Below are 27,238 nucleotides of genomic sequence, written 5' to 3'. Positions count from 1 at the left end.
CTTCTGAATTTAAAATTTGACTCAACATCTAGGTGTTGGGTTTTTTTTTCCTGTAAACCCAATTATAGGAGAGAAGGGGTTGTAATCAGGGAGGAGGGAGTGTCTGGAGATACTTCATCTCCACTTTGAACTAAAGATTGACTTAGGAGCTTTAGGCTAAGTTATGTTTCCTGGAGAACTGACTCCATGGGGAGCCGGGAGAGGGATCGGTCCTTATGGGTGCCTCTTGCTCTTCATGGGATCCCACCTTGGCTCACTGCATACTGGTCCCTCCAGACCTTTTGGCTTTGCAAGGGCAGCACGTCCTTCTGTCTGGTCTGGGAATGGAGGACAAGTGTAGTCAAGGTAACAAGCAAACACAGGCATGATATGCAAAAACACAGACATTTTTACTTTAATAAGTTATAAAATCAAGGAGCCAAATTTTACTCTACAGAAAACAAATGTATTGATTGCTGTCATCAGAGAGATAAAAACGCTGTGATTGAGTTCAGCACCAGAATAACCCATGCGACAGCTGCCTGTCAGACAGGGAGTACATAGTCAAAATGCTTCATCGGATAAAGACTTTGCTATTGAGCACCATTTGTATACTCCAGACAAACAAACAAAAAACCTTAAAGTACATATGAAAGGCTTATACGTGAAGTTCCATGGGTTTTCCAAAAGGAGTAGATCAGAGAGCCAGGTCCCAAAACTCTAGCATGAGTCTTCCCACAAACATGAAGTGACTCTTGGGCCCCTCAGCTGACTTTCCGGAGCAGTGGACAAAGAGGACCTCTGAATCTCAACCTGGTGTTAGGAAACCTTGGCTCAAAGACTGCCTCTGCCTCCCTCAGGCTGCAGGAGCCTCTCTGGAAGCTCAGGACTGTTGCTAAGCCAGCTGTCCAACCACCTTAAGCTCAGCGGAAACTTACAGTGTCTCAGAGCAGGTGAACACTGCCTTCTTAGAGAGACCTCTTGAGGACCATCTAATCCAGAGAAGTCTGTGGATATATGGCCCAAGGCATTAAGTACGGCATGTTGAGGCACGGCCACATGGTCTATAGTTCCCAGAGGGCATCTTTCTTCCTGCTGCAAAAGACAGATCTCCCTGGGAGTGTCCCACCTGGGGGATCTCCCCAAAGGCTTCCAGCCCTCAAGACACATAGCCCTGCTTTGCTGAGATATGAGAACGGAGCGTTCCCATCCTGTGGCTCCCAAGAAAGGTAAACTGAGTAATACTCTGGCTAGAGCTAGTCCAGAGGTTCCTCAACATTCTAGAGCAGACCCCAGCCAGCACTGCCCAGCCCTTCAGTCTGTGAGTAGCACCAGTTGCCATGCGTTCAGCCAATGGAGGAAAGCCGTGGGTCTATTTCCTAATAGAGAGGTGGGGTTGCAGAAGTGCTTCACACTACATCTTGTTACAGAAGTGAAACTAATGATATATATTCAGAAATATTTCCTGCAGTTTGGTTCTTAGGAGCCAGCAAGCTCCTAAGAGGACACGTATGAGAAAGTGTGGAACGTGGTGGCAGCAGGGAGGGAGGCGGGCTGTGCTGGGGAGACGGCGAGGCTGGTCCTCAGCCGTGTGATGGTTGGACATCATCCCACCTGTCCCTCACTGTTTCCTAGAACTGTAACCCGTCCCTTAGACACACACACAGACACGCACACACACACACGGGTTCAGATAAAGGTGTTTAGCACCTCAAAACTCAAAAAGCAAACATCGTGGTGTTATCTTGAGCCTCAGTATTTTCATCCACAGAATGGGGAATGGAACAAGAAAGAGTTCTCTAAGATCTATGACTGGTGAGAATACCAAGTCTTGAAAACTTTCCTGGACATGAAAACCTTAAGAATTACATGTCAGGCTAAGCCCGGCTAAAGAGCTAATGTGCTTGGTCCTGTAATTTCAGGAAGTTTAAACTACATGCTCACACATAGAAAAACAACCCCTGACCACTCCCTGGATTTTCCAGCAGAGTGCATGCCTCCCTCATCCTTCCAGTGACTTGAGGAAGCAGAGAGTCTCTCTGGGGAGCCTCAGGCCTGAGGCCAGGCTGGCCAGAGGTGACAAGCAAGGCCAAGGTTAGTGAAGAAAAGAGGTGTGAGCGCCTGGGAATGCCAGCTGGTGACCACACTCATCCACACCACCTGCCTCACCACCTCCAGTACTGGAGTTTGCTGGAATTCATGACCTCCACTTCACTGCATTCATCTTAATGACTGGTCACTTAGTAAATAAATCACTGTTTCTTCTAAGAGCCCCATGGGTCTCGTACCTCAACCTGGAGATTGGTAGGAACTGTCCTGCATCTCCAGCGGGGTTGTCACCGCAAGGAAAAGATTTTCAATCACTGCTCAGAAACTTGGGGCAAAGGTTTTTTCTCTCCCTCCTGCTGTCCCTCATTGATGGGAGGTGTAGAGCCTCCATATTCCTCTTTACCCCACACCCAACCCCAGTAGAGGACTTAGAACATTCCAGGACTAGGAAACATAGGTACCAACCTAGTTGCCACATGCTTACAACTATGTGTGTGTGTGTGTGTGTGTGTGTGTGTGTGTATAATGTAAATATATATTTACATTATTCTCCTTCTTTGTTTCCTCAAAACCTTTTGGAGTCAGGAATCTGACTTCATCTCCACAACACAGGAGTTGCCATGGAATATCTCTATAAGCAAGAAAAAAAAAGCTACTGATGCTATCTTTCCATTTTATTAGAACTTTCCGAGCATCTCTTTCTTCCTCATCTCATCAATGAGCTCCTGGATTCTTTGGTTTCTGGTCTTTTCGTACGGGCTCGGTCGTCGAGGGATCAGGTTGGGTGGCTGGACTTCATCTTCCAGGCCATGGATTTTGTAGGGCACGTCCACAGCATTGGTTTCTGGGTGGTCCTCGGTGGCATTGGTGCTGGAAGTATTGAGAGGCACCTCCAGGGGTACGCCTGGCGGAGGCTGCACCTCCATGACTAGAGTGGGCACTGGAAGGGTGGGCACGAGCTCTTCGATGTCATTGTGCTTTCCGGAGGGTGGCTCTGCCCTGTCGTCCACATCAGTGAGGTTGTCGTGCAGCTTACAAGACTTGCAACACAGCTTATTGTAGCCTGGGATGGAGCAATAGCGAGACAAGACTTCCATCCTACAGAACACTGACTTGTCGCCTTGGCAGCGGCCCTCTGAAAGAGAAAAGTGGGACAAATAACCAAAGGACAGATAAGGGGGACCTTCTTCCCCCACAGGAAGCAGTTTGCTGGAGGAGGCATTTAAAAGAGCCCAGAAACAGCACAGAGGCAAGCGAGCTCACACAGAAACTCTGTGTGGTTTAGAGACGAGGGAGCCCTTGGGCAGGGCAGCGTCTGGGGACCCCCGCCCTGGAGTGGTGTCACACTAGCTGTGAGCAATGCTCCCCTCTTCCAAGCAGGCCCCAGGTGAGTCCAGATGTTTCAGTATCTCTCAAAGTTGGAGACAGAAATGAGGTCTGTCTGTTCTTAAGGAGTGATTCCAAGCCCAAAGAATTGGGCTTTGTCAGCTCTTCACATGTGAGATCCCAGTGGTAACCTCAGTGACGTTCTGTGGCACAGTTTGACTCTACAATCATCTTTAACCTGTAACTATAACAAAATTAAACCTAAAAGAACCAATTGCTAACACCCAAAAAAGCAAATCCCAGAGCCTCGGTTATGGCCTTGCCATACTGCTCCACATCTTGTTTCCATCTTCATCCAAACCCCTCAGATGCGCTTTGCTTCTGGAAAGTGCCTACATAAAAATTAAAAGTCACCCAGACTTGTCTGGGATTTCTTCCACCTGCCCCAACTTATGTGACACCCTGTGTCCTGCCACTGTGTCACCCACCACACGGCTCTGCCACAACTGGGCTTCTGGTCATTTTCCAAAGTGCTCCAGAACTCGATGCCTTCACACAGGCCAGTCCAGCCTTACATGTAGACCCAGCCCAGCATATCTGCCACTTTCTTTCCCACCCAAGATCTGCTCATCCGTGGTCGGAGCGCATGGAGAAGCCTGCCTCTGCAGAGGCCGCTGTTGTCTCTCTCGCTTCCTCTTTCCTCATGGCTGCCTCCTTCTCGGCCTAGCTCCAACCCTGTCTGCAGCGATATTAATAAGACCCACTCCTCTCGTCTTGTTCTCAGCCTCTGTCTTCTTCCCAAATTTCTACCCACTTCCCTTTCCACTAACACCTAACCACACATAAATTGGGTGTTATTGAGATGATTTACAAAAATTCATTCAACATAGAAGAATAAACCATTTAACGGGATATTTGATCCATCATAAATTCCTAATCACTGACCACGATGGGCCCCACTCTCCAACTATGTTCCCTGCTCAGCCACTCTCTACTCTTCATAATGGGCATTTCAGACTTTTCCCATCTGCTGTGCCCTCCTATCCCCTCAGTCTCCTTAGGGCAGATGACATCTCCTACTGAAAGGAAGCAAAGAGGGGGAGATGGGAAGGTAGGGAGGAGGGGAGGGACAGCCGCCGGTGGGAACCACACCCGACACAGTTACTCTTTGCACTAACGCAGGGTGTGTCCAACATCGACATGCAAAGCTATGCTAACTCATTGAGATATCCTGTAATAACAGACAGGCAGGCCCTCTCCCATGTGAAAGCCCGTGGTTCTGACATCTTCCCTCTGCTGGCCATTGCTCCAGCTTATAATTTCACTTTACAAGCTGGTAACCCACTTACTTGGACACCAACCTCAAACTTTTGGAGCTTCAGACTCTTGGATACAACTGCCTACTAGATACCCCTCAATTTCTGTGGCGCCAAAAGTAGACTCCACGCGTCCAGCCCAAGGCCATGGCCTCCACTGGCATCATCCATCTCAGAGAATGGTCCTTCATGCACACAAGCCAGACCCCGGGGACCCCCTGTCCGGTCAGCTGGATATATGAACACGTCACAGTGCGGACTGAAGCTCCTGGAATGCCTCTCCTGCCTCCCTGGAGGCAGGTTTCAGGAGGAGGACCTGCCTCCACCTCTCCAGGCTCGCAGGCCTTGCTTGCCTTGCTCTGCAGGGTGCTCCCTGTGGCTGCAGGCCCTTTGCACATACTGTATCTCTCTTCTTCCCCATCCTTGAGGCTCAGCTGACACACGTCCTCCTTGGTCGAGCACTGCCTGGCCTCCCTGGGAGGCGGCATCCCGCAGTGTGTGGCCTCGTGGTGCCGCGGGTCTCCCCTTCCCAGCACCTCACCCCAGCTACCAAGTCCACGTTCCTCCTTGGTCGAGCACTGCCTGGCCTGCCTGGGAGGCGGCATCCCGCAGTGTGTGGCCTCGTGGTGCCGCGGGTCTCCCCTTCCCAGCACCTCATCCCAGCTACCAAGTCCATGTTCCTCCTTGGTCGAGCACTGCCTGGCCTGCCTGGGAGGTGGCATCCCGCAGTGTGTGGCCTCGTGGTGCCGCGGGTCTCCCCTTCCCAGCACCTCACCCCAGCTACCAAGTCCACGTTTCTTGTCAGGTAAGGTGACGAATGCCTGACAGTTTCATCATCCTGAAAGCTATGAAGGGCAGAGCCCAAAGCTGTATCCGGGTGTCCCTTTATCCCAGAGCCTAGAACAGAGAATCAAAGAAGACGGAAGTGTTCCATGTGAGTAAGACAGATGCGAGTAACTGAGTCAGTCCAAAACAAGGAATTCGTGGATGTTAGAATAGCGGTGCTACAGGCAAGAACATACAGGGGCATATATCATCAGAGAGGGACCCAACCTTGACTCTTGAGCTTCTAAGTGGCTGAAATGAGGAAACATGACTGGGCAAGGGCTGACGACACGAAGAGCCAGGGACAGATGGGCTGTTTAGGAAAAGCGCAGGTCTTCCTGACCCTGAGATGGAGAAACAGGCCAACATGTGGAGGGGAAAGGCAGATGGTCTTGCACAGAGGGTCACTTCCAGAAATCAAACTGAAATGATCCTGAAATGTGACTTTCAGGGTTTTACAACCTTGGATAAAATTTTACATTAAATATTCAAGATCTGAGACAGATGAAATCAGAATAGTGCTGTTTGAAGCTGGGTGGAGCATACTCAGAGCCTCTGCTTCCTCCCTCCTGGCCCCTTTACCCTCCCTGGCAGCCACTGAGGTAGGCACGTGAAAACCATGCCTACAGCCCTCAGGAGACACAGGGGGCTTTGGTAACACAAGGTGTGGCATCTCCCCCAGGCACTGGCCATCAGCTGGGGCAGGGAGGCCAGAGGCCTAGATCTCAACAAGGATGGGGCAGGCCTGGCCGTGCTGCTGGGACTGGTCACCCCTGCCCCAGAGACGCCCTCTCCCGTCACCTGAGCCACCTCCTTCACACAATATCAGGACTGGCATTAAGCATCTCCCTCACTTGTCTCCCGCCAGGCGGGGATCCTGAGAAGCCGGTGTCACGTCAGTCTAGGGCAGGGGTCTGCCAACCACACATGTTGGCGACTTGGTCCCTCCACCTGGTTTTGTAAACGGTTTTATCGGAGCAGTCCTGCTGGTGGCCTGCCTGCAACTCTAGACAGGGTGCCCTCAGCAGGGATTTCTCCTGACCTGTCTGGGCAAGGAGACTTAGTGGACACAGCTCATCAGACACAGTTGTCTTGGTCTCCTGTCTCTTGAGCTGGGAGTCTTTCAATGATCAGAGCTCTGGGCAGGCTGACCTCAGTCATGGCTACTGTGACACCCACCCAAAGGCTGCTACCTGGCACCCTGTGCCCTGACGCCTGTCTCCACAGTGCTGGGTGGTCATCATTTCCCATGAACTCCCTCCGCCCTGGAACAGGACCCCTTCATGGGAAAGGGAAGGACAGATGCCCAGATTAGGAGGTCCCACGTTGGACCTTGACATGCTGCGTGGTCCTTGTCAGCAAGGGGAGTGGACACACAGGCCCTGTGGACCCTGAGGGCAGGCCGTGGGAGACAAGGTAGGCATGGCTGGGCACACACCTGTGTGACTGCTGCAGGCCAGGAGCTCAGAGCTACAGCTGCCTTGTCCTTCTCCAGCCCAGGCTCTCCGGAGGCTGGCCTAGCCCCTGAGTTGTGCCAGGAGCCAGGGCAGTGGCCTGATGGTGGCTCAGGGCACAGTGACCTGGACGTTATCTCTGCTACTAAACACATACTCCCATTCCACAGGCTCAGATCCCAAAGATGGGCCCTGCTCCCAACTATGAGGCCTTATCTACAGGGAGAGAACCGAGGTGTCCCTGCAAGGTGCCTGTTAGCACTAAAGGTTCACAAATCATGGTGGGGTGTCTCCATCGGCTGCTGTCATGTTTTGAAAAATGCCTGGGGAGGGGGCCTAGGCCTCGGGCGGGGGAGGGGCCCTCAGCATCTATGCTGAGCAGGGGAAGGGGGACAGGAAAGTCACTGGAATCAGAAACTGAGGAGCTGATGTCCCAGAAAGGCACCTGCAGCTCTAGAGCGCCGTCGGCCACAGAGGTGAAAAGAAGGAGGCAGCAGTGTGCCAGACCCAAGCATCCAGTTTCACTGAGCTTTTATTGAGTTTATTTGTGGGATGCATGACAGGAAGTCTTTCCACGGTTAGTAAGAGTAAAAGATCATTTTCACAGTCACTTTGGCACACACTAACGTTGTCTCATAAAAAAAACCAGAAAAGCAACGACAATGGAACCTATATAATACGTCATTAGATACATACAAAACACTAATAAAATATCCCTGATGAACCAAAGTGCATATAGACAGAGAGCACAACGCCCAGGACTGTTATTGCACCTTCCCAGAGTCACGCGTGTCACTCGCATCGCCTAAGTCAAAGTTGGAAGTTAACAGTCGTGAGAATTAGTATGTGTTACACCGCGTATTTACATAACAGTAACTAGTGCCAAGGGAGAGCTGGACGCTGTCCAGCGGGGATGCTATGAAGAGGGGACAGGGCTGGGGCAGGAGGGAGTGGCCGGCTGGACTGCTGCACTGGTCACACCAAGGGCCCAGCCAGTCGCCCTCTGGTGTAAGGCAGTGCCAGCGGCCGGGTGCTCAGGGCTCCAACAGTCAGCGCCAAAGGTGATCCCGCGCCTGCGGCCCTGCACAGGCCTGGGCCTCCTGGACTCCTGGACTCAGCCAGGCCTCCTGAACTGAGAAGTCTTATCCTTGGCCAAAGGTGGGTGAGCCGGCCGCCTGCCTCTAGGTTGCACTGCCTGCCTCCTGCCTGGGTCATGTCTCCCCTCTGAAGCTGGAGCTAGCAGCCAATTCTGTTACCTTTCAACTTTAAGGCATCTTCTACATAGTTTTATCTAAGCAAAAAAGCAATAAAAATTGAGGTAATTCTGTAGTTGTTCACACGGGTAGGCGGCCACATCCACGTGAGACAGCCTTGAACTCTCACTTTCTCGCCCCTGTGCATGGGGCGATGTGCACACGATGAGAAAGGCCATTGGAGCAAATGGACAGAGAATGGAAGTGGCGGCGTGTCCTGATGTCCCACCGCAGGGACACATTCCCTGCCTCTTCCGCTTGACCTGAACCCCAAGAGGGGCTGGGTACGGGGGCCAAGGGTTGTGTGAGCTGGACGCGACGGCCACAGGAAGCAGGCCACGGTCACACGAATCAGGAGGACACACTGAGCACAGGGTCAGCAGCGGCAGCAGCAGCAGAGGAGGCTGGGGAGCCCCTGGCACACTGCTGGACACGGGCCGGGCGCCAGGCTGGTGACGCACAACTGCACGCCCGAGACCCCTCTGGGCTCCCTCGCTGGGAGGCGGCGTTTGAAAGGGGGCAGGTGGGCGCCCCCTCAACTTCCAACCTGCAGCTCCAGCCTGGAGGGCTGTGGCCCTGTGAGGCGGTCACAAAGTGGTCACATTCACACTTGGGCCTCTGGCCCCTCCAGCACCACGACAGATCTTTGCCCCTTTAAAAGCCATCACCACCAGGTCCTGGCACCCCCACAAGAGGCTAGTGCCCCGGGCCGTGCCTCTGCAGGACTGGCCCTCCCGGCCAGGTGGCTCCAAAGGAGACAGCCGAGCACAGATGCCCGGAGAAACAGATTCCACCAACAGAGCTTAGGAAGAGTCAGGGGAGTTTTCCATAGACAGAGAGGAGGGGCGCCCACGGCAAGCTCCACAAGGCGCAGGGCATGCACTGGAGGGCAGAGACAGAGTTATAAACGGGCCGGTTACTTGACGAGGTCTCCTGGACTGGCGAGTTGGGGTCCGGTCGGGATAGCCACTGGACCACGTAGCTCTTCTTGGAGGGGTCAGAGGTGTTTCCTAGAGGAAAAAGACAGGCACCTGTGGCTGCTAGGGTACCGGGTCTGGGCCTCCAGTCCACCCACCCCAGACAGGAGGGCTCCGTGGACTCTGGTGTCCCAGGGACAGATGGGCCCCAGTCACCCTCCAGGCCCGACTCCTGCCTCTCCTATACCGAGCATCTGGGGCCTCAGCTACACAGAGACGCTCCCCACACAGGCCCCACCAGCACCCCCTTATCTTGAGAAGTGCTGGGAACAAGAGATCCTGGCTCTACACTCCCCTTGGCTGGGGCACACCTGACCGCCTGAGCCCCCTGGTCTGTACCAGGGACCCTGACTGGGCCTATGTCATGAGCTGTCATGGGGACCAGGAAGAGCTGATGTGTGTGCAGCCCTTGGCAACGCACCCAGCGCAGCGTTCTGGCTGTTCTCCTCTCAGGGCGTTAGGCACCCTCTGCTCTCACACAGGTAACCTTATTCACACAGGTAACCCTACTCACACAGGTGACCCTACTCACAAAGGTACCCCCTACTCACACAGGTATCCCTACTCACACAGGTACCCCTACTCACACAGGTACCTCTACTCACACAGGTGACCCTACTCACACAGATACGCCCTACTCACAGGTAACCCTACTCACACAGGTAACCCTACTCACACAGGTGACCCTACTCACACAGGTGACCCTACTCACACAGGTACCCCTACTCACACAGGTAACCCTACTCACACAGGTAACCCTACTCACACAGATACACCCTACTCACACAGATACACCCTACTCACACAGGTGACCCTACTCACAAAGGTGACCCTACTCACACAGGTAACCCTACTCACACAGGTAACCCTACTCACACAGATACCCCCTACTCACACAGATACCCCCTACTCACACAGGTAACCCTACTCACACAGATACCCCTACTCACACAGGTAACCCTACTCACACAGGTAACCCTACTCACACAGATACCCCTACTCACACAGGTAACCCTACTCACACAGGTAACCCTACTCACACAGGTGACCCTACTCACACAGGTGACCCTACTCACACAGGTACCCCTACTCACACAGGTAACCCTACTCACACAGGTGACCCTACTCACACAGGTGACCCTACTCACACAGGTACCCCCTACTCACACAGGTACCTCTACTCACACAGGTACCCCTACTCACACAGGTACCTCTACTCACACAGGTGACCCTACTCACACAGATACGCCCTACTCACAGGTAACCCTACTCACACAGGTAACCCTACTCACACAGGTGACCCTACTCACACAGGTGACCCTACTCACACAGGTACCCCTACTCACACAGGTAACCCTACTCACACAGATACACCCTACTCACACAGATACACCCTACTCACACAGGTAACCCTACTCACACAGGTAACCCTACTCACACAGGTGACCCTACTCACACAGGTGACCCTACTCACACAGGTGACCCTACTCACACAGGTACCCCCTACTCACACAGGTACCCCTACTCACACAGGTAACCCTACTCACACAGGTGACCCTACTCACACAGGTGACCCTACTCACACAGGTACCCCCTACTCACACAGGTACCTCTACTCACACAGGTACCCCTACTCACACAGGTACCTCTACTCACACAGGTGACCCTACTCACACAGATACGCCCTACTCACAGGTAACCCTACTCACACAGGTAACCCTACTCACACAGGTGACCCTACTCACACAGGTGACCCTACTCACACAGGTACCCCTACTCACACAGGTAACCCTACTCACACAGATACACCCTACTCACACAGGTAACCCTACTCACACAGATACCCCTACTCACACAGGTAACCCTACTCACACAGGTAACCCTACTCACACAGATACCCCCTACTCACACAGGTCACCCTACTCACACAGGTGATGCTACTCACAAAGGTACCCCCTACTCACACAGGTGACCCTACTCACACAGGTGACCCTACTCACAAAGGTACCCCCTACTCACACAGGTATCCCTACTCACACAGGTACCCCCTACTCACACAGGTGACCCTACTCACAAAGGTACCCCCTACTCACACAGGTATCCCTACTCACACAGGTACCCCCTACTCACACAGGTGACCCTACTCACACAGGTACCCCTACTCACACAGGTACCCCTACTCACACAGATACCCCCTACTCACACAGGTAACCCTACTCACACAGGTAAACCTACTCACACAAGTAACCCTACTCACACAGATACCCCCTACTCACACAGGTGACCCTACTCACACAGGTGATGCTACTCACAAAGGTACCCCCTACTCACACAGGTAACCCTACTCACACAGGTAACCCTACTCACACAAGTAACCCTACTCACACAGATACCCCCTACTCACACAGGTGACCCTACTCACACAGGTGATGCTACTCACAAAGGTACCCCCTACTCACACAGGTAACCCTACTCACACAGGTACCCCCTACTCACACAGATACCCCCTACTCACACAGGTAACCCTACTCACACAGATACCCCCTACTCACACAGGTAACTCTACTCACACAGGTAACTCTACTCACACAGGTAACCCTACTCACACAGGTACCCCTACTCACACAGGTACCCCTACTCACACAGATACCCCCTACTCACACAGATAGCCCCTACTCACACAGGTAACCCTACTCACACAGATACCCCCTACTCACACAGGTAACCCTACTCACACAGATACCCCCTACTCACACAGGTAACTCTATTCACACAGGTAACCCTACTCACACAGATACCTCCTACTCACACAGGTAACCCTACTCACACAGGTACCCCCTACTCACACAGGTAACCCTACTCACACAGGTAACCCTACTCACACAGATACCCCCTACTCACACAGGTAACCCTACTCACACAAGTAACCCTACTCACACAGATACACCCTACTCACACAGGTAACCCTACTCACACAGATACCCCCTACTCACACAGGTAACTCTATTCACACAGGTAACCCTACTCACACAGATACCTCCTACTCACACAGGTAACCCTACTCACACAGGTACCCCCTACTCACACAGGTAACCCTACTCACACAGATACCCCCTACTCACACATGTAACCCTACTCACACAGGTAACCCTACTCACACAGATACCCCCTACTCACACAGGTAACCCTACTCACACAGATACCCCTACTCACACAGGTGACCCTACTCACACAGATACCCCCTACTCACACAGATACACCCTACTCACACAGGTAACCCTACTCACACAGATACCCCTACTCACACAGGTAACCCTACTCACACAGGTAACCCTACTCACACAGATACCCCCTACTCACACAGGTGACCCTACTCACACAGGTGACCCTACTCACACAGATACCCCCTACTCACACAGATACCCCCTACTCACACAGGTAACCCTACTCACACAGATACCCCTACTCACACAGGTAACCCTACTCACACAGGTAACCCTACTCACACAGATACCCCCTACTCACACAGGTGACCCTACTCACACAGGTGATGCTACTCACAAAGGTACCCCCTACTCACACAGGTAACCCTACTCACACAGGTACCCCCTACTCACACAGATACCCCCTACTCACACAGGTAACCCTACTCACACAGATACCCCCTACTCACACAGGTAACTCTACTCACACAGGTAACCCTACTCACACAGATACACCCTACTCACACAGGTACCCCTACTCACACAGGTGACCCTACTCACACAGATACCCCCTACTCACACAGGTAACTCTATTCACACAGGTAACCCTACTCACACAGGTACCCCTACTCACACAGGTAACCCTACTCACACAGATACCCCTACTCACACAGGTAACCCTACTCACACAGGTAACCCTACTCACACAGATACCCCCTACTCACACAGGTAACCCTACTCACACAGGTAACCCTACTCACACAGATACCCCCTACTCACACAGGTGACCCTACTCACACAGGTGATGCTACTCACAAAGGTACCCCCTACTCACACAGGTAACCCTACTCACACAGGTACCCCCTACTCACACAGATACCCCCTACTCACACAGGTAACCCTACTCACACAGATACCCCCTACTCACACAGGTAACTCTACTCACACAGGTAACCCTACTCACAAAGATACACCCTACTCACACAGGTACCCCTACTCACACAGGTGACCCTACTCACACAGATACCCCCTACTCACACAGGTAACTCTATTCACACAGGTAACCCTACTCACACAGGTACCCCTACTCACACAGGTAACCCTACTCACACAGATACACCCTACTCACACAGGTACCCCTACTCACACAGGTAACCCTACTCACACAGGTACCCCTACTCACACAGGTAACCCTACTCACACAGGTCACCCTACTCACACATGTAACCCTACTCACACAGGTAACCCTACTCACACAGGTACCCCTACTCACACAGGTAACCCTACTCACACAGGTAACCCTACTCACACAGATACCCTCTACTCACACAGGTAACCCTACTCACACAGGTACCCCCTACTCACACAGGTAACCCTACTCACACAGATACCCCCTACTCACACATGTAACCCTACTCACACAGGTAACCCTACTCACACAGATACCCCCTACTCACACAGGTAACCCTACTCACACAGATACCCCCTACTCACACAGGTAACCCTATTCACACAGGTAGCCCCTATCACATGGGTATCCCCTACTCACAAGGGTGCCCTATTCACACAGGTACTCCATACTCACACAGGTACCATCTATACTCGCAAGGGTACCCCTACTTACACAAGTACCCCTATTCACATGGGTAACCCCTACTCATATGGATACACCCTACTCACACGGGTACCCCTACTCTCACAGGTATCCACACAGACACTGGCACCCCCTACTCACATGGTACCCTCTATACTCACATGGGTGCCCCTATTCACATGAGTTACCCCTACTCACACCAGGTACCCCCTACTCAGACAGGAACGGGCTGAGCCCTGGTGTGCAGTCACCATGAATCTGGTTTCCCTCCCAGACCGAAAGGGAGTGCCAGGAAGGCAGGGATGGGCTGAGTCCCTGCCGTTCTCCACTAGGGCCTGGCCTGGAGATGAGCATGGCAAATGCCAGTTCCTCTCATCTCCTGCCAGGGAAAGGTCCCAGACCAGGCCTGGGTGGCCTTGGCTTCTCCTCCAAGCTCACAGCTGCTCTCTTTGCCCAGTTGTGGGAAGGGCTGCCTTTGCCTGGCTACCCTCCTCCCCGGACCTGCTGCATGCAGGGCTTACGGGGACAGGGGCCGAGCCTGCAGATCCTTGCCGTCTCAGGCCGCTCCTCCCGGCAGACCCCGAAGCTGTCGTCCGCAGTTCGGCAGAGCACCGGCCGTTCCTGGGTGCCGTTCCCACAGGTTACTGAGCACTGCAGACAGAGAGAACCAGTCAGGGCCCACCTCCCACGCTAGGCGAGGTCTGCAAGGGCTCTCCAAGTGGCTGACCCCACGACATTTGGGAGGCGGAGAGGGACAGAGGGGAGAGTGTGAGCTAGAGGCCTGCCCGGCCTTGCCCTAGCCTCTGGCAGCTGCCTCAGGCTCTCGGGCTCTCAGGTGAATTGGAGAGAACAAACATGCAGGGCCGGATGGAGCCCGGCACTTATGGACTCTCAACGAGGGCTTCCCTTCTCCATCTAGAGGAGCTGAGGCCTGGAGAAAGGGCTGTGCACTGCGGATCACCAAGAAAGCTCTGCCTGCGTGCAGGAGGCATTGGCAGAGGACACTCCCTCCCCCTGGACACAGGGCTCTGTGCCACCAGCACCCTCACGGTCCCCTCCAGTCTCTGGCCCCCTTGGTGTCACCACACTGGGAGGGGCCGGAAGAAGCCATCATGCCCAGACTCCTGGCTCTGCTCACAGCTCGACCCAGCCGAGCCAAAGGAGGATTCTCAAGTTCTTGCCTCCTGTGTGAGAAAGGGCTGACTCAGCAGACTGGGTTGCTTGAAACCTCCCAGTCCCAAGAAAGGCCTGTTTTCAGAACTGGCCCTTGGTTAACTCTGAACCAAGTTCATGGAACGGTCTGTCTGGTAAGAGCATACCTGTGTGCCTGAGGTCCTGAACCAGGCTGTACCAACTTGTTTGGTTGGTTTACACCAAGAATATGATTTGTGGTGAGCATCTGCTCTCCTTCTGGGGTCCAGGGCTTCAGTAATGGATGTCAGCCATGCAGGCACCCTGTGCTCCCATGAATGGTCCCCAGTGAGAATCCTGGACACCTGGATGCTTATGCCCGGTTTCCTCCAGACTTCACCCAGGTGCTTTTCCCTCAGCTGATTCTACTCTGTACGTGAACCGTGAACTCCCAGATGCTGAAGTTGGATTTAGAAAAGGCAGAGGAACCTGAGATCAAATTGCCAACATCTGTTGGATCATAGAAAAAGAAAGAGAGTTCCAGAAAAACATCTACTACTGTTTCATTGACTATGCTAAAGCCTTTGACTGTGTGGATCACAACAATCTGTGGAAAATTCTTAAAGAGATGAGAATACCGGGCCATCTCACCTGCCTCCTGAGGAACCTGTATGCAGGTCAAGAAGCAACAGTTAGAATCAAACATGCAACAAGAGACTGGTTTCTAACTAGGAAAGGAGTACGTCAAGGCTGTATATTGTCACTCTGCTTATTTAACTTATATGCAGAATACATCATTTGAAATGCCAGGCTAGATGAAACAAAAGCTGAATCAAGATTGCAAGGAGAAATATCAATAACCTCAGATATGCAGATGACACCACCCTTATGTCAGAAAGCAAAGAGGAACTCAAGAGCCTCTTGATGAAAGTGAAAGAGGAGAGTGAAAAAGCTGGCTTAAAATTCAACATTCAAAAACGAAGATCATGGCCTCTGGTCACGCCACTTCTTGGCAAATAGATGGGGAAATAATGGGACAGTGACAGACTTTATTTTCTTGGACTCCAAAGTTACTGCAGATGATGACTGCAACCATGAAAAGATGCTTGCTGCTTGGAAGAAAAGCTATGATAAACCTAGACATTGTATTAAAAAGAAGAGACATTACTTTGCCGACAAAGGTCCTATTCAAGGCTATGGTTTCTCCAGTAGTCATGTATGGGTGTGAGTTGGACTATAAACAAAGCCGAGTGGTGAAGAATTGATGCTTTTGAACTGTGGTGTTGGAGAAGACTCTTGAGAGTCCCTTGGACTGCAAGGAGATAAAATCAGTCAATCCTAAAGGAAATCAACCCTGAAGATTCGTTAGAAGGACTGATACTGAAGTTCTAATACTTTGGCCATCTGGGGCAAAGAGCCGACTCATTAGAAAAGACCTTGATGTTGGGAAAGATTGAAGGCAGGAGGAGAAGGGGACGACAGAGGACGAGCTGGTTGGATGGCATCACTGACTCAATGGACATGAGTTTGAGCAAGCTCCAGGAGTTGGTGATGGACAAGGAAGCCTGGTGTGTCCATGGGGTTGCAAAGAGTTGGACACGACTAAGCGACTGAACAACAACAGAACTTTCATTGTAATAAAGCATAACCATGACCATAGCAACTTCCGTGGGAATCTTTGAGCCCAAAGCTGGTCTTGGCAACCCCTGACCCACCAGGCATGTGGGCTAGATGTCAGCGCTCCCATCAGCTCAGCCTGGCCCCCAGAACTCTCCTCCAGCCCCTGAGACTATCCTCACTATTTTTTCAGCCAGATCTAAGCCCTCCTTTGCTCATGTCCCCTCTTGCAAGTCTGATTGGCCTTTTAGCCACAGTTCTGCCCCCAGAGACAAAAGCCCAGGCCTCCTTTTGCATCTTGGAGCTCAGGCTGCCCCTAGTCTTCTGGGGTTCCAGTCCCCCACAGCACATGGGAGCCTCTGCCCTGCAGAGTAAAGATACACATTCCTCTGAGTTTCACACAGAACAGTAGCCAAGGAAGCGTGGGTGCCCTGAGACCTACAGGACGTGGCCTAGAGCAAGAACGGCGTCCAGGCCAAGGCGGATCACCCCGGCCACCTCAGTCCCACCCAAGCTTGGTTTCGGGGCTGAGGGCACAGGGCCGGGGAACTGCTCACCTGGGACCAGGATCCGGCCCGCCACCGACCAGGGCACAGCTCACGGTTGCAGGCCCGGCGGCCCTCGGGTCGAGCATCATTGCAGTGCTTGGTGTGCACGGAGCGGGTGGTGTTGTTGTGCAGTGGCTGAACACAGCGCACGGAGCGAGCCTGCATGCCTGTCCGCCCACAGCTCCGACTACACGGCTCCCACTCGCCTGTGACCCACCTGCCAAGGCACACAGCACTCGGTCAGCCCCTGGAGAAACCCCGGTGGATAGGGGCAAGGCAGCCTGTTCCTCCAGGTGCATCTTCCCTGTGTCAGGAAGGTGCCCTGGAGGCCAGCTGTACCCCTGCCTGAGGCCCTGCAGACCATGAACCCCAAGCGTGCCCACTGCTGGGAGACCCTGGTTTGGGGGTGGCTTTTGTCCTTTCTTGGCCTCCTGACTCTGCCCTCTGACCTCACCAACCCTTCTGGGCAGCAGCATACACGCCCTCAGCACCTGTCCTCAAAGGGCCCCCACCTGCCTATTTACCCACCATCTTCCCTGCTCGGGGCCCTGCAAAAGGAAATTGGGCCCAGAAATGCAGCCCCATCAAATTCCAGGTCTGGAGGGTCAAGGCTGCAGCCCCTGGGATGAACTGTGAGGGAAACATCTACCACAGGGCCAGAAGCAAGCCTGACATCCCAGTTTGGAAAGAGCCTCAGTTTCCCCATCTGAGCATTAGTACTTGTCATTTCTAGCATCCCAGGTAGCCCTAATGGTTAAGAACCTGCCTGCCAGTGCAGGAGATGCAGGGTTCAATCGCTGGGTTGGGAAGATCCCCTGGAGAAGGAAATGGCAATACACTCCAGTATTCTTGCCTGGAGAATCCCACAGACAGAGGAAGTTGGTGGGCTACAGTCCATGGGGTCACAAAGATGCACATTACTGTTTCCTTCTAGCTAGTCTGAAGGAGGAGGCCACTGCACAGCCTGAAACACCTTAGACTCCATCGAACATGTTGAGTGAGAAGACTCTGAAGTGTCTCAGGGCCTGTGAGGCCCAGAGCCGCCCAGAAACCAGATCCTGCGCCACCGTCCACAGGAGCCCCAGGATGCCTCCCCCCTCCTCTAGTGGGGCTGGGGGCCAGAAAGCCCCGGCACTCACACGGGCTGGGAGCACTCCTGTGGGTTGCAGGTCCGGCGGATGGCTTTGGGCTTTGAGACGGAGTTGCAGAAGCCTCGGTGCACCATCTTGTGGTCCAGCCTCCGGCGGCAGCCATACTTGGTGAATTGGGACCCTGAAGATGAGAGCTTGAGGGGGCTCAATGGGACAGCATAGGCCCTCCCACAGGTGTGGAGGGGCGGCTCCTCAGGCCACTTCAGCCCTGTTCTCCCTGTCCTGCTAACGGGGCGAGGGTGCGGCAGGTTTGGACAAGTCCAGCCTGGTGCCCGCTCAGCACCGCAGGCCAAGTGAGGGTGCCAGGCCAGGGAGAGCAGCCTTCTGGGTGGCTTCCTGGGGCAGGAGGGAAGGTTCTATCCCCTCTCCCAGCATTTAGTCACTTATTATACCTTGGATTAATATGCACTGAGAACCTCACTAAACATGGAACACACCCTGCAAGGCTCCTTCAGCCAGTCTAGTGCAGCAGTTCTCAGCTGGTGGAGATTTTGTCCCTGGGGACATCTGGCAATGTCTGGGACACTTAGTTGTCACAACTGGAAAGGAGATGCCACCAGCATTGAACAGATAGAGGCTGGGAATGCTGCTGAGCATTCTACAATCATGGGACAACCTCCAAAACAGACGACTATAGAGCCCAAAATGTCAACTGGGATAAGTCTCAAAATCTCAGCCTAGTGCGTTAGACATGAGAGAATAGGACAGGGCAGCCTGAGTTAGACTGGGCATCTGGGGGTGCCCCAGGAAATACAGGATACCAGTGCTCTGGTCTCATGGAAAGCAGTGAAGGAGGCTCCCCAGGGAGGAGATGGCCTGTGCAAAGGCCCCGAGGCAGAAGCACAGCATGTCCAGAAAACGAGCTAAGGCCAGCATGGACAGGACCAAGTGAGCGAGGGTTGGGAGTGCCAGTGGGGCAGAGGGAGACGTCAGAGAGCTACTTGGACCTTGGAGGCCATGAGGAGAATTTTGTTTTTTCTCAAGAGCAGAAGGATCTGCTGATAACTAAGACGTCAGGAAAGGGTATGGTCTAATCTGCCCCTTTAATAGTTTAAAGTGGGGGCCAGTCAGGTAGTGAGGATGCCGCCAGGACTGGGAAGACGGTAACAGTAGATGAGTCCAAGAGAAATGCAGGAGGGAGGCTCAACAGGACTCGCTGATGAAATCCAGGGCTGGGCGGCTCAGGGGACGGCTGGGTGCCACCCACTTAGGCAGCAGCACTGGGAGAACTCCCTGTCTCGTCTTGGTATGGGACCCTGCATGGTCCTGCGTGGTTTTGAAGGTGGTCTGTCCTGGGCAGCTGCTTCTGCAGGCTGAGTGTCTTCTCCTGCTACTCATCTCCCCCAGTCCCCAAGGAGCAGCGAACACACTGGGCAGATCATAGCTTTCTATCTGTTACATTGTACCCAAGTTTGAGGTCCAAGGCAAGTGGGACCTCCTTGCACCCAGCCCTGCCCCAGAAAGGAAAGGCCTTTCTGAATGAACTCAGGAGGGACCTGCAGAGGAGGCCTCTCCACTGGTCTCCAGCATGGCCCAGGTCTTCCCTGCGGCCTGCCTCCCGATGTCACAGTGATCTATCCAAACCACCCTCCCAGTGACCTCCTGTCAGGCCAGACCTCCTTCCATGATGATGCAGGGGGGTGCGGATGTCACGCAACCCCACACATGCCCCCTGCTGCCTTTGGCCAGCGGCCCTGAGCACCTGCCCTTCCTGTCCACCCTCTGCCACCTCCCTGGCGGGGCTAGGCCCTTGTTACCTGGGCAAAGGTCACTGCTCGGGTCCAGTGTTCTCATAGCTGGCCCAACCCTCACTCCAGGCAGTCAGCAGAGACCACGGGCTGAAGGAAGCTCCTCACCCAGGAGACCCTTCCTGCTCATCCCCCCCTCCTCTGGGGCCCCAGCTCTGAGAAGGCCCCTCACCTCCACCGCAGGGCTTGGAGCAGGGCGACCACTTCTTCAGGGCCCACTCGTAGCCCACAGAGTCGTCCTCCAGGACGTTGTTGTCGTCCACATTGAGCGAGTCTTCATGGACCATGTACTTGTAGGTCAGCGAGATGCGGGCGTCCCCCTCCGGGATGACCTGCCCGGGAGACAGGGGTGAGTATGCCCGCCCCCCACCTCTCTCCCCCAGAGACTGCTAGGAAGGTCAGCCCGAGGAACACGCCTGGCCAAGTCTCATTCTTCCCGGTAGTCAGGTTCTAGAAAGTCCCAGCAAACACTGAACCGGCCAGTACTGAACCACTGCTCACAGGGGAACACAGGGCCTGGGCCAGCGAGCCTCTGGTCGTGACGTTTCATCAACAGCCTATGCATAAGCGTATTCTCTGTGTGTTTCTGTTTAGGCACCTGGATCAGTACACACTGTTGATTCACAGCCAGCACCCAGGTACTTGTGCCTGGACAAAGCTCAGTAACACATGCGTTCTTGTCGCTCCACGGGGCAAACCCACAGCCTCCATGCAGAGGGACACCAGACACACTTCACAACCACAACTGGGGACATTTTACACAGTGAGATTATCCTCCAAAAGCAGATCATGGCAGTAAATAGAGTGTGAAAAGACGCTGTTTACAGTAGGGGCTTGAAATAAGCAGCAGAACCATGCCTGGCTCCGCTCCGCTGGGAGCATGCGTGTCAGGCGCTCGCACTTTGCCTGCTCCGCAGAGAGCGCAGGCAGACCTCGCTTTGCGGTGCTTCGGTTTACTGTGCTTCACAGACGCTGTGTTTTAACAGCGTAAAGGTTTATGGCAGCCCCACATGCGGCAAGTCTACTGGCGCCATGAGTCAACAGCATTTGGCCACTTTGTGTCGTTCTGGGTCACATTCCGGTAACTCCCACAGTCTTTCAAATGTTTTCATTATTGTCGGAGAAGTTAATGGAAGCAGTCTTGTTAAGGCTTCGAAAGCTACGGACTAAACAGAGACCCTGAAAGGAGTTACATGCCAAGCTGCTGACTAGCAGAAATGGCAAAAGATCTTGGGATCCAGCAGGTAAGGAAGGGAGTAAGTCACGAAGCTTCCTGGGCCTTGGGAATCTGCCCTCTCCCAGGGATCTGCTGACATTCTGAGACTTAGGAATAGGCAGACAAGGCTTTACATAATAGCCAGAGCTGCATCTCCACACAGAAGGCACTTGCGGCTTGAAATAAACGGAGGACTGCTTTGCACAGGGTTCTGAAGTCTCAACAGTGAGAGAAGGGATGGGAGGCCTAGGGGGACAAACTGCCCAGAACCTCTCAGCTGGGGATCCAGACTGCTGTTCCAGGGACTGCCCAGCATAGCTTGAGTATGGATGCATACATTTGCATCTTGCTAGACCATGTACTGGGAGCTCCAGATTAGATCTGGATGGCTCCCAAGTTAGTGATATATATCAAATATATATATTTTTATATATTATATTAACATTATGGTATATATTATAAAAATATTATAATATATAATGTATATTATATAATATAAAAATGTGATCATATTATATAGTAATTGAATTAAATATTATATTTAATGTATATTATGTGATTGTATACAATATATAATATTATAGTTATATAAATTTTATATATTTATAAAATATTTTATATTTATATATTTTATATAATATATTCTATATATTCATATATTTTTAAAATATTTTATATTTATATTTTATATATAGATATTATATAATAAATAATAATATATAGTATATAATATAATAATATATACTATATATTATTATATTAAGATAATTATTATAGTATAATAATTATTATAAATATAAATATATAATATTATTTTATATATTTATTAGTATATAATTTATATATTATATTTATATATTATATAATTAAATATTTAATATAATAATATATACTATAATATAGTATACTATTTATTATAATTATATTATATTATAATGTATAATATATACTTATATATCATATATATATATATTTCTTGAGGCGATGTATGGATAATAATTTCTTACTATGTTACTTGTCCTCATACTGTAACTGACTACTAATGTAATAAACTTCCTTATTTCTTGCTTACTAAGTGTGCTGTGCATTTGCTGTTCAGGCACGTCCGACTCTGTGACCCCGTGGACTGTAGCCCACCAGGCTCCTCTGTCCAGGGGATTCTCCAGGCAAGAATACTGGAGTGGGCTGCCATGCCCTCCTCCAGGGGATCTTCCCAACCCAGGGATGAAAGCCAGGTCTCCTGCACTGCAGGCAGGTTCTTTATAGTCTGAGCCCCCAGGGAAGCCCAGGGGGGTTATTTTGCCAGTGCATCCTCTGAACGTGAAACCAAAACGAAGTCTCAGCAGGACATGACTCTTTCAGCAGAACAATCATTATTGCTTTTATTATGGTGATCTCTGACCAAGCGGTCTTTGACGTCATTATTGTAGTTGACTTTTTGCGTTTTAATTGAGGTATGCACATTGTTGTTTAGACCTGAGGCTCTCACACATTTCACAGACTACAGATAGTGTGTCATACGCACTGGGAAAGAAACACATTCACACGACTTGCATTACTATGATATTCACTTCACTGCGGTGGCCTGGAACCAAGGCTACCTATTTCTCCTGAGGTGTGTCTGTACCCGTTTGGAGATTAGAAATACTTTTGGCAGGTGAATTTACCCACACAGAAACAGCAGGACTGAGGCCCGACGGTGTGTGCACCGACAAAGGCAGGGCAGCAGAGGCCTCTCTGGGGATGGACAGTGCAAGCGGGCGAGGTGAGCAGAGCACAGTGCGCGTGAACACCCCAGCCCCCAGCTGCACACCCTGGTGTGGGGCGCTGAGCCCCAGCGCGGAGTGCTCACCTTCACAGAGGGGCAAAAGGCGCCTGAGCCTTATCCGCAGTGTTTTAATTTTTTTTTTTTACTGATCAAATATATTGCATTTTATTTCAGTTGCATATTTCATTGCAATTGAAATTAATTTTTTAGAAGTAAACTAGGAAATCAAACCCCGTCTGTGTTCCCACTACCAGGAGCAGCCTGTGGTCCTGGACTCAGGGGACCCGGGGTCCAGTGCTGCTCAGAGACAAAGTCTTAGTGTGACCTGGGTCTAGCAGTCCAATTTCCTGGAGCCCCATTGGTCGCCCCCAGGGAGTTTCAGGGTTTGAACGCAGTAGCAGACAAGAATAAGCATGATGAGAGGTGGCCATGAATGTCGCCCAGAGTTGTTTGTGGAGGAGAAACCTAAATGCTTACAGGGGATTTTGTCTCTGGTTGCCCAGGGACACAGGGCCCAGCACCAGACCCGTGGCTCCATGCGTGCTCCTCACTCTGACACAGAGATGGAGGGCCTCAGCTCAAAGGTCAGGCCAGAGGGGCCGTGCAGAACATGGCCCGAAGGCTGCAGGGAGGCTCAGGGCTCCCAGGCACCGCCCGACCCCTTCCCCAGCAGCCACTGCCCTCACCGGCCTCACCGGCCTCACGCTGCAAGAGGCGGCGGGCCTGGCCCCTGCCTGACGTACCAGCACAGTGATGGTGCCGTGCAGGGGGCCCATGGTCTGCAGCGTCTCCCGGCCGTCCTCATCCCGGTACTCCCACTCCACACCCATGGCGATGAAGGTCTTGGAGTTGGGATCCACGTCATTCTCCTCATTTAAAATGAACTTGCCCGTCTCCAGGTTTTTGACGGCTGAACGACAAAAGACAGAAGGACGGAGGACAGCCATGATCAGCCGGGGGGCAGAAGCGTGGGGGGTCAGCAGGGTTCACTAGTCTGAACAGGTTGGGGGAGTTGTGGGGAGCAGAGCCCGTTGTCTTCCTCCAGGGGCCCATCAGTCCCACTGACAGCCCAAGCCGCCGTGGGAACCTGCCTTGTCCTTTGTCTCTGCTCTGGAGCTAGGTTTCCCTCTAACCCGCCCTTCTGCCGGGTCTGGGGCTCTTTCCTGGATCTGCCTCTCAGGTCCTGGAGGAGAGGCTCCATGGTAGGGACCTAGCAGCCACCAGGGCCACGTCCCTGCCGTCTACGTGGAGCACTCAGGGGGCTCCCAGAGCCACTGCCCTCCCTGACCCAGCTCCCCGGGTGAGGGGTACCTGCTGGACACCAGGGCTTCCTACCCTGGGGTGAGCATGCGTCCCACACACCCTCCCACCCTGCTGAGAACTATGGCTCAGCCTGGTACCCCACCAGTCCCCTTCATCCTAAAAAGGCCTGACCTGACTCGGGGCCCACCCAGCCCACTATGCATCCACAAAGAATGTCTAGGAGATGAGAATCTGCTGGTCACAAAGCCCCACACTTGCCAGTGTGGAAAGAGGCTACTGGGGGGCTGCTGGAAGATTTTAGCAGGGAGCCCACAGACTGGGCACAAAAATCACGGGATACCAGTGAGAAAACCGTTTCCTGCACAAGTTTCCTAGACTCCCTTGAGAGCCGTTCTAAGTGCCAGGAGGTCCCCAGCTTGTCACTAACCCTCCCTCCTTGTACGCATGGATGGCCCTGGACAGGAAACGATGTTTAGGTAGAAGTGTCTTTTTTTTTAAGGGATTGGCTTTTATACTTGCCTCCTACTTAAGACAAGAAGTACTGGCTGTCCATGTGGGGACAGCAACATAAAAGTCTCCTCTAAAAACAAGGAAGAAATCTTTGCATTTTAAAAAGTGGTGTTTGCTCACATCAGCGGGGGTGCTAGATGCCTGCAGTCATGGAACCCCTGACCCAGTTTGGCCTCCAGGGCACAGGGAAGAAGATGGGACCCAAACTAGGAGAAAGGACTTGTGCAGGGCCCCCTCACTGACCCCCAGCATCACTTCCTACTTTGGCCCTGCAGCTTGCGGCGGTGTGGGTGAGTGAACCCCTGTGAGGGCTTCCAGGGGCCTGCAGGAGCAGAGCGCCACAGGGGCTGCCATGTGAGAAGGGGCGCCCAGAGTTGTCAGAACATCCAAATTTCCAAGAGATGCAAGGAATCTCTATTCCAAAAGGACCACTTGAATTTAAAATGAAACTAAATGAAAATATGCAGCTGCACCATGGGAGCCGCTCTGCCAGCTGGCCTCGGCACCCGCTGCTTGGGGACCTTGCTGCCTTCCAGGGGGCTGGGGGCCTCCCCTTCAACCTTGAGGCGGGAGGTACGGCATGTCTTAGACAAATGCCGCTCCAAAACTGCTGCGAGGGAAGCCCTCTGATCCCAACCCGGTGGCCTCTCCACTGGGAAAGTGCTAAAGGAGAGCTCCACCCATCAGCTGGGCCAAGCCAGGGACAGAGGAGATAGGGCTGCAGCCCATGCCTCCCGGTCAGGCCCCCGACCCCCAGAAGAGTCAGGCTGTGGAGCCCCTGCGTTGTCTGGCTCCGGCACTCACCCAGGTGATGGCTGGTGGTGTCTGCTTCCTGGATTAGCAGGTGTCTGGCTCCTGCCGGGATCTCAAACATCTTGATGTAACCTTGGTTGGGACAAGAGAGAAGGGTGAGGCTGTCAAATGCGGACAATGAGAGGAGGGCCTTGCCCTCGATGCTGGTTCCAGAGGCCCAGTGTTTGACGGGCTCTGACTGCCCACTGAGAGAGGGACCCATGGGAAGGCTAGTGTATCCCAGATGGCAACAGCCCTCCGGCTCATTTTCAAATCCCGGCGCTTCTTCAACCTCTTCCGTTGGCAACTTGGTGGGTGTCCTCAAGAGCAGCCCTGGAGTCATGCCCCGCATGGAGCTAAGATGCCACAACCAGGAGAGAGGCCTTCAGCAAACTGCTCGGTCTCCCCAGACCTCAGCAGCTAATCCCTAAACACAAGACAGCCTGGTCACATGGGACTGTGCAGCAGCCAGCTGGCAGCAGCCCTGCACCAGCTCTGAGTGGAGTCTGGCAGGTTTGCTCCAGGCCCTTCTTCCAAAAGAGCTGAGCCAAAGCGCCTGCGTGTGTGCCATCACTGCCATGTGCAGCTCTGTGTGACCCCGTGGACTATACAGCCCACCAGAACCCTCTGTCCCTGGGGTTTCTCCAGGCCAGAATACTGGAGGGGGTTGCCATGCCCTTCTCCAGGGGATCTTCCTGACCCAGGGATGGAGCGCTCACCTCCTGCATCTTCTCACTGCCAGGTAGCTTCTTTACCAGTGAGGACGTGGGAAGCCCACCAAAGTGGCGTCTCCCCATTTCAGTTAGAGGCAGAGCAGTCAGCTGCCGCAGGCACCCCCCAGAGCCCCGAAGCCAGGTGGAGGGACCACTCTGGAAGGAGGTTCATCCAGAGGGCTGTTTTCCCAGAGCCCACCTTGGCCAGGGACCCCAAGTTCCCCAGCGCCAAATTTCCTGTGGCCCTGTTGGGACAGGCCTACGTTTCCCTGGGCCACAGGCTGCACTGGCTAGCTCATCAAAGGTCCTGTTCACAGGCGCCTGGGGGCGGCAGTGGTGGAGCAGAGAGCAAGGGAGGCCAGTAGTGGCTAGAAAGCCTTGGAGAGCTGGGGAGGGAGCCCTCAAACAAAGGCATTGAAGACTCACCTAGTGCACCCCACACCCTGGCATCTCCTCGTCCCCACCCAGCCTGGGGCTGACGCAGCGACCCCTAAGATTGCCTCTCCACCTCACCCTCCCAGACTTAGAGCCCCTCTTCCCAGACAGCCCCCGCTCAGGTGCTACAGACACTCAGGCCGGGGCCTCTGGGCAGGGGGAGGGAGGGGTGCACTCACCGAGCTTCTTGGGCGCGCGCGTGAACGTGCCCTTGACCACCTTGCAGTGTGAGTTGTCCCCTCCGCACACACCACACTTGTCCTCCTGCTTGCTGGAGCCGATCACCCCGTCACAGCCGACCTTCTGCAGAGGGGTGGGGGAAATGCGGTGCCCGCTGAGACCCTGCTCCCTCGGCAGCCCAGGTGTGGGC

At 53.1% G+C, this 27,238-nt stretch overlaps 1 protein-coding gene across 1 annotated transcript in view; it reads right to left on the bottom strand.

The window, feature by feature from the left end:
* Positions 1 to 427: 427 nt before the first annotated feature.
* Positions 428 to 27,238, bottom strand: part of ADAMTS2 (ADAM metallopeptidase with thrombospondin type 1 motif 2) — a 260,157-nt gene continuing 233,346 nt past the window's right edge. Inside the window, exons 14-22 of the mRNA XM_068979734.1 lie at positions 27,048 to 27,171; positions 25,733 to 25,813; positions 23,899 to 24,065; positions 20,344 to 20,503; positions 18,412 to 18,544; positions 17,282 to 17,489; positions 14,498 to 14,627; positions 9,123 to 9,212; positions 428 to 3,163 (exon numbers count right to left, since the gene is read on the bottom strand). Of these exons, the coding sequence (XP_068835835.1) occupies positions 2,706 to 3,163; positions 9,123 to 9,212; positions 14,498 to 14,627; positions 17,282 to 17,489; positions 18,412 to 18,544; positions 20,344 to 20,503; positions 23,899 to 24,065; positions 25,733 to 25,813; positions 27,048 to 27,171 (1,551 nt within the window). The 3' untranslated portion in view covers positions 428 to 2,705. The remainder of the gene's footprint in view (positions 3,164 to 9,122; positions 9,213 to 14,497; positions 14,628 to 17,281; positions 17,490 to 18,411; positions 18,545 to 20,343; positions 20,504 to 23,898; positions 24,066 to 25,732; positions 25,814 to 27,047; positions 27,172 to 27,238) is intronic.

The sequence above is a fragment of the Capricornis sumatraensis genome, chromosome 9, assembly GCF_032405125.1.
Source record: "Capricornis sumatraensis isolate serow.1 chromosome 9, serow.2, whole genome shotgun sequence".
NCBI classification, from domain to species: domain Eukaryota; kingdom Metazoa; phylum Chordata; class Mammalia; order Artiodactyla; family Bovidae; genus Capricornis; species Capricornis sumatraensis.
The sequence above is the reverse complement of the archived record's forward strand: the minus strand, read 5'-3'. Positions and strand labels throughout refer to the sequence as shown.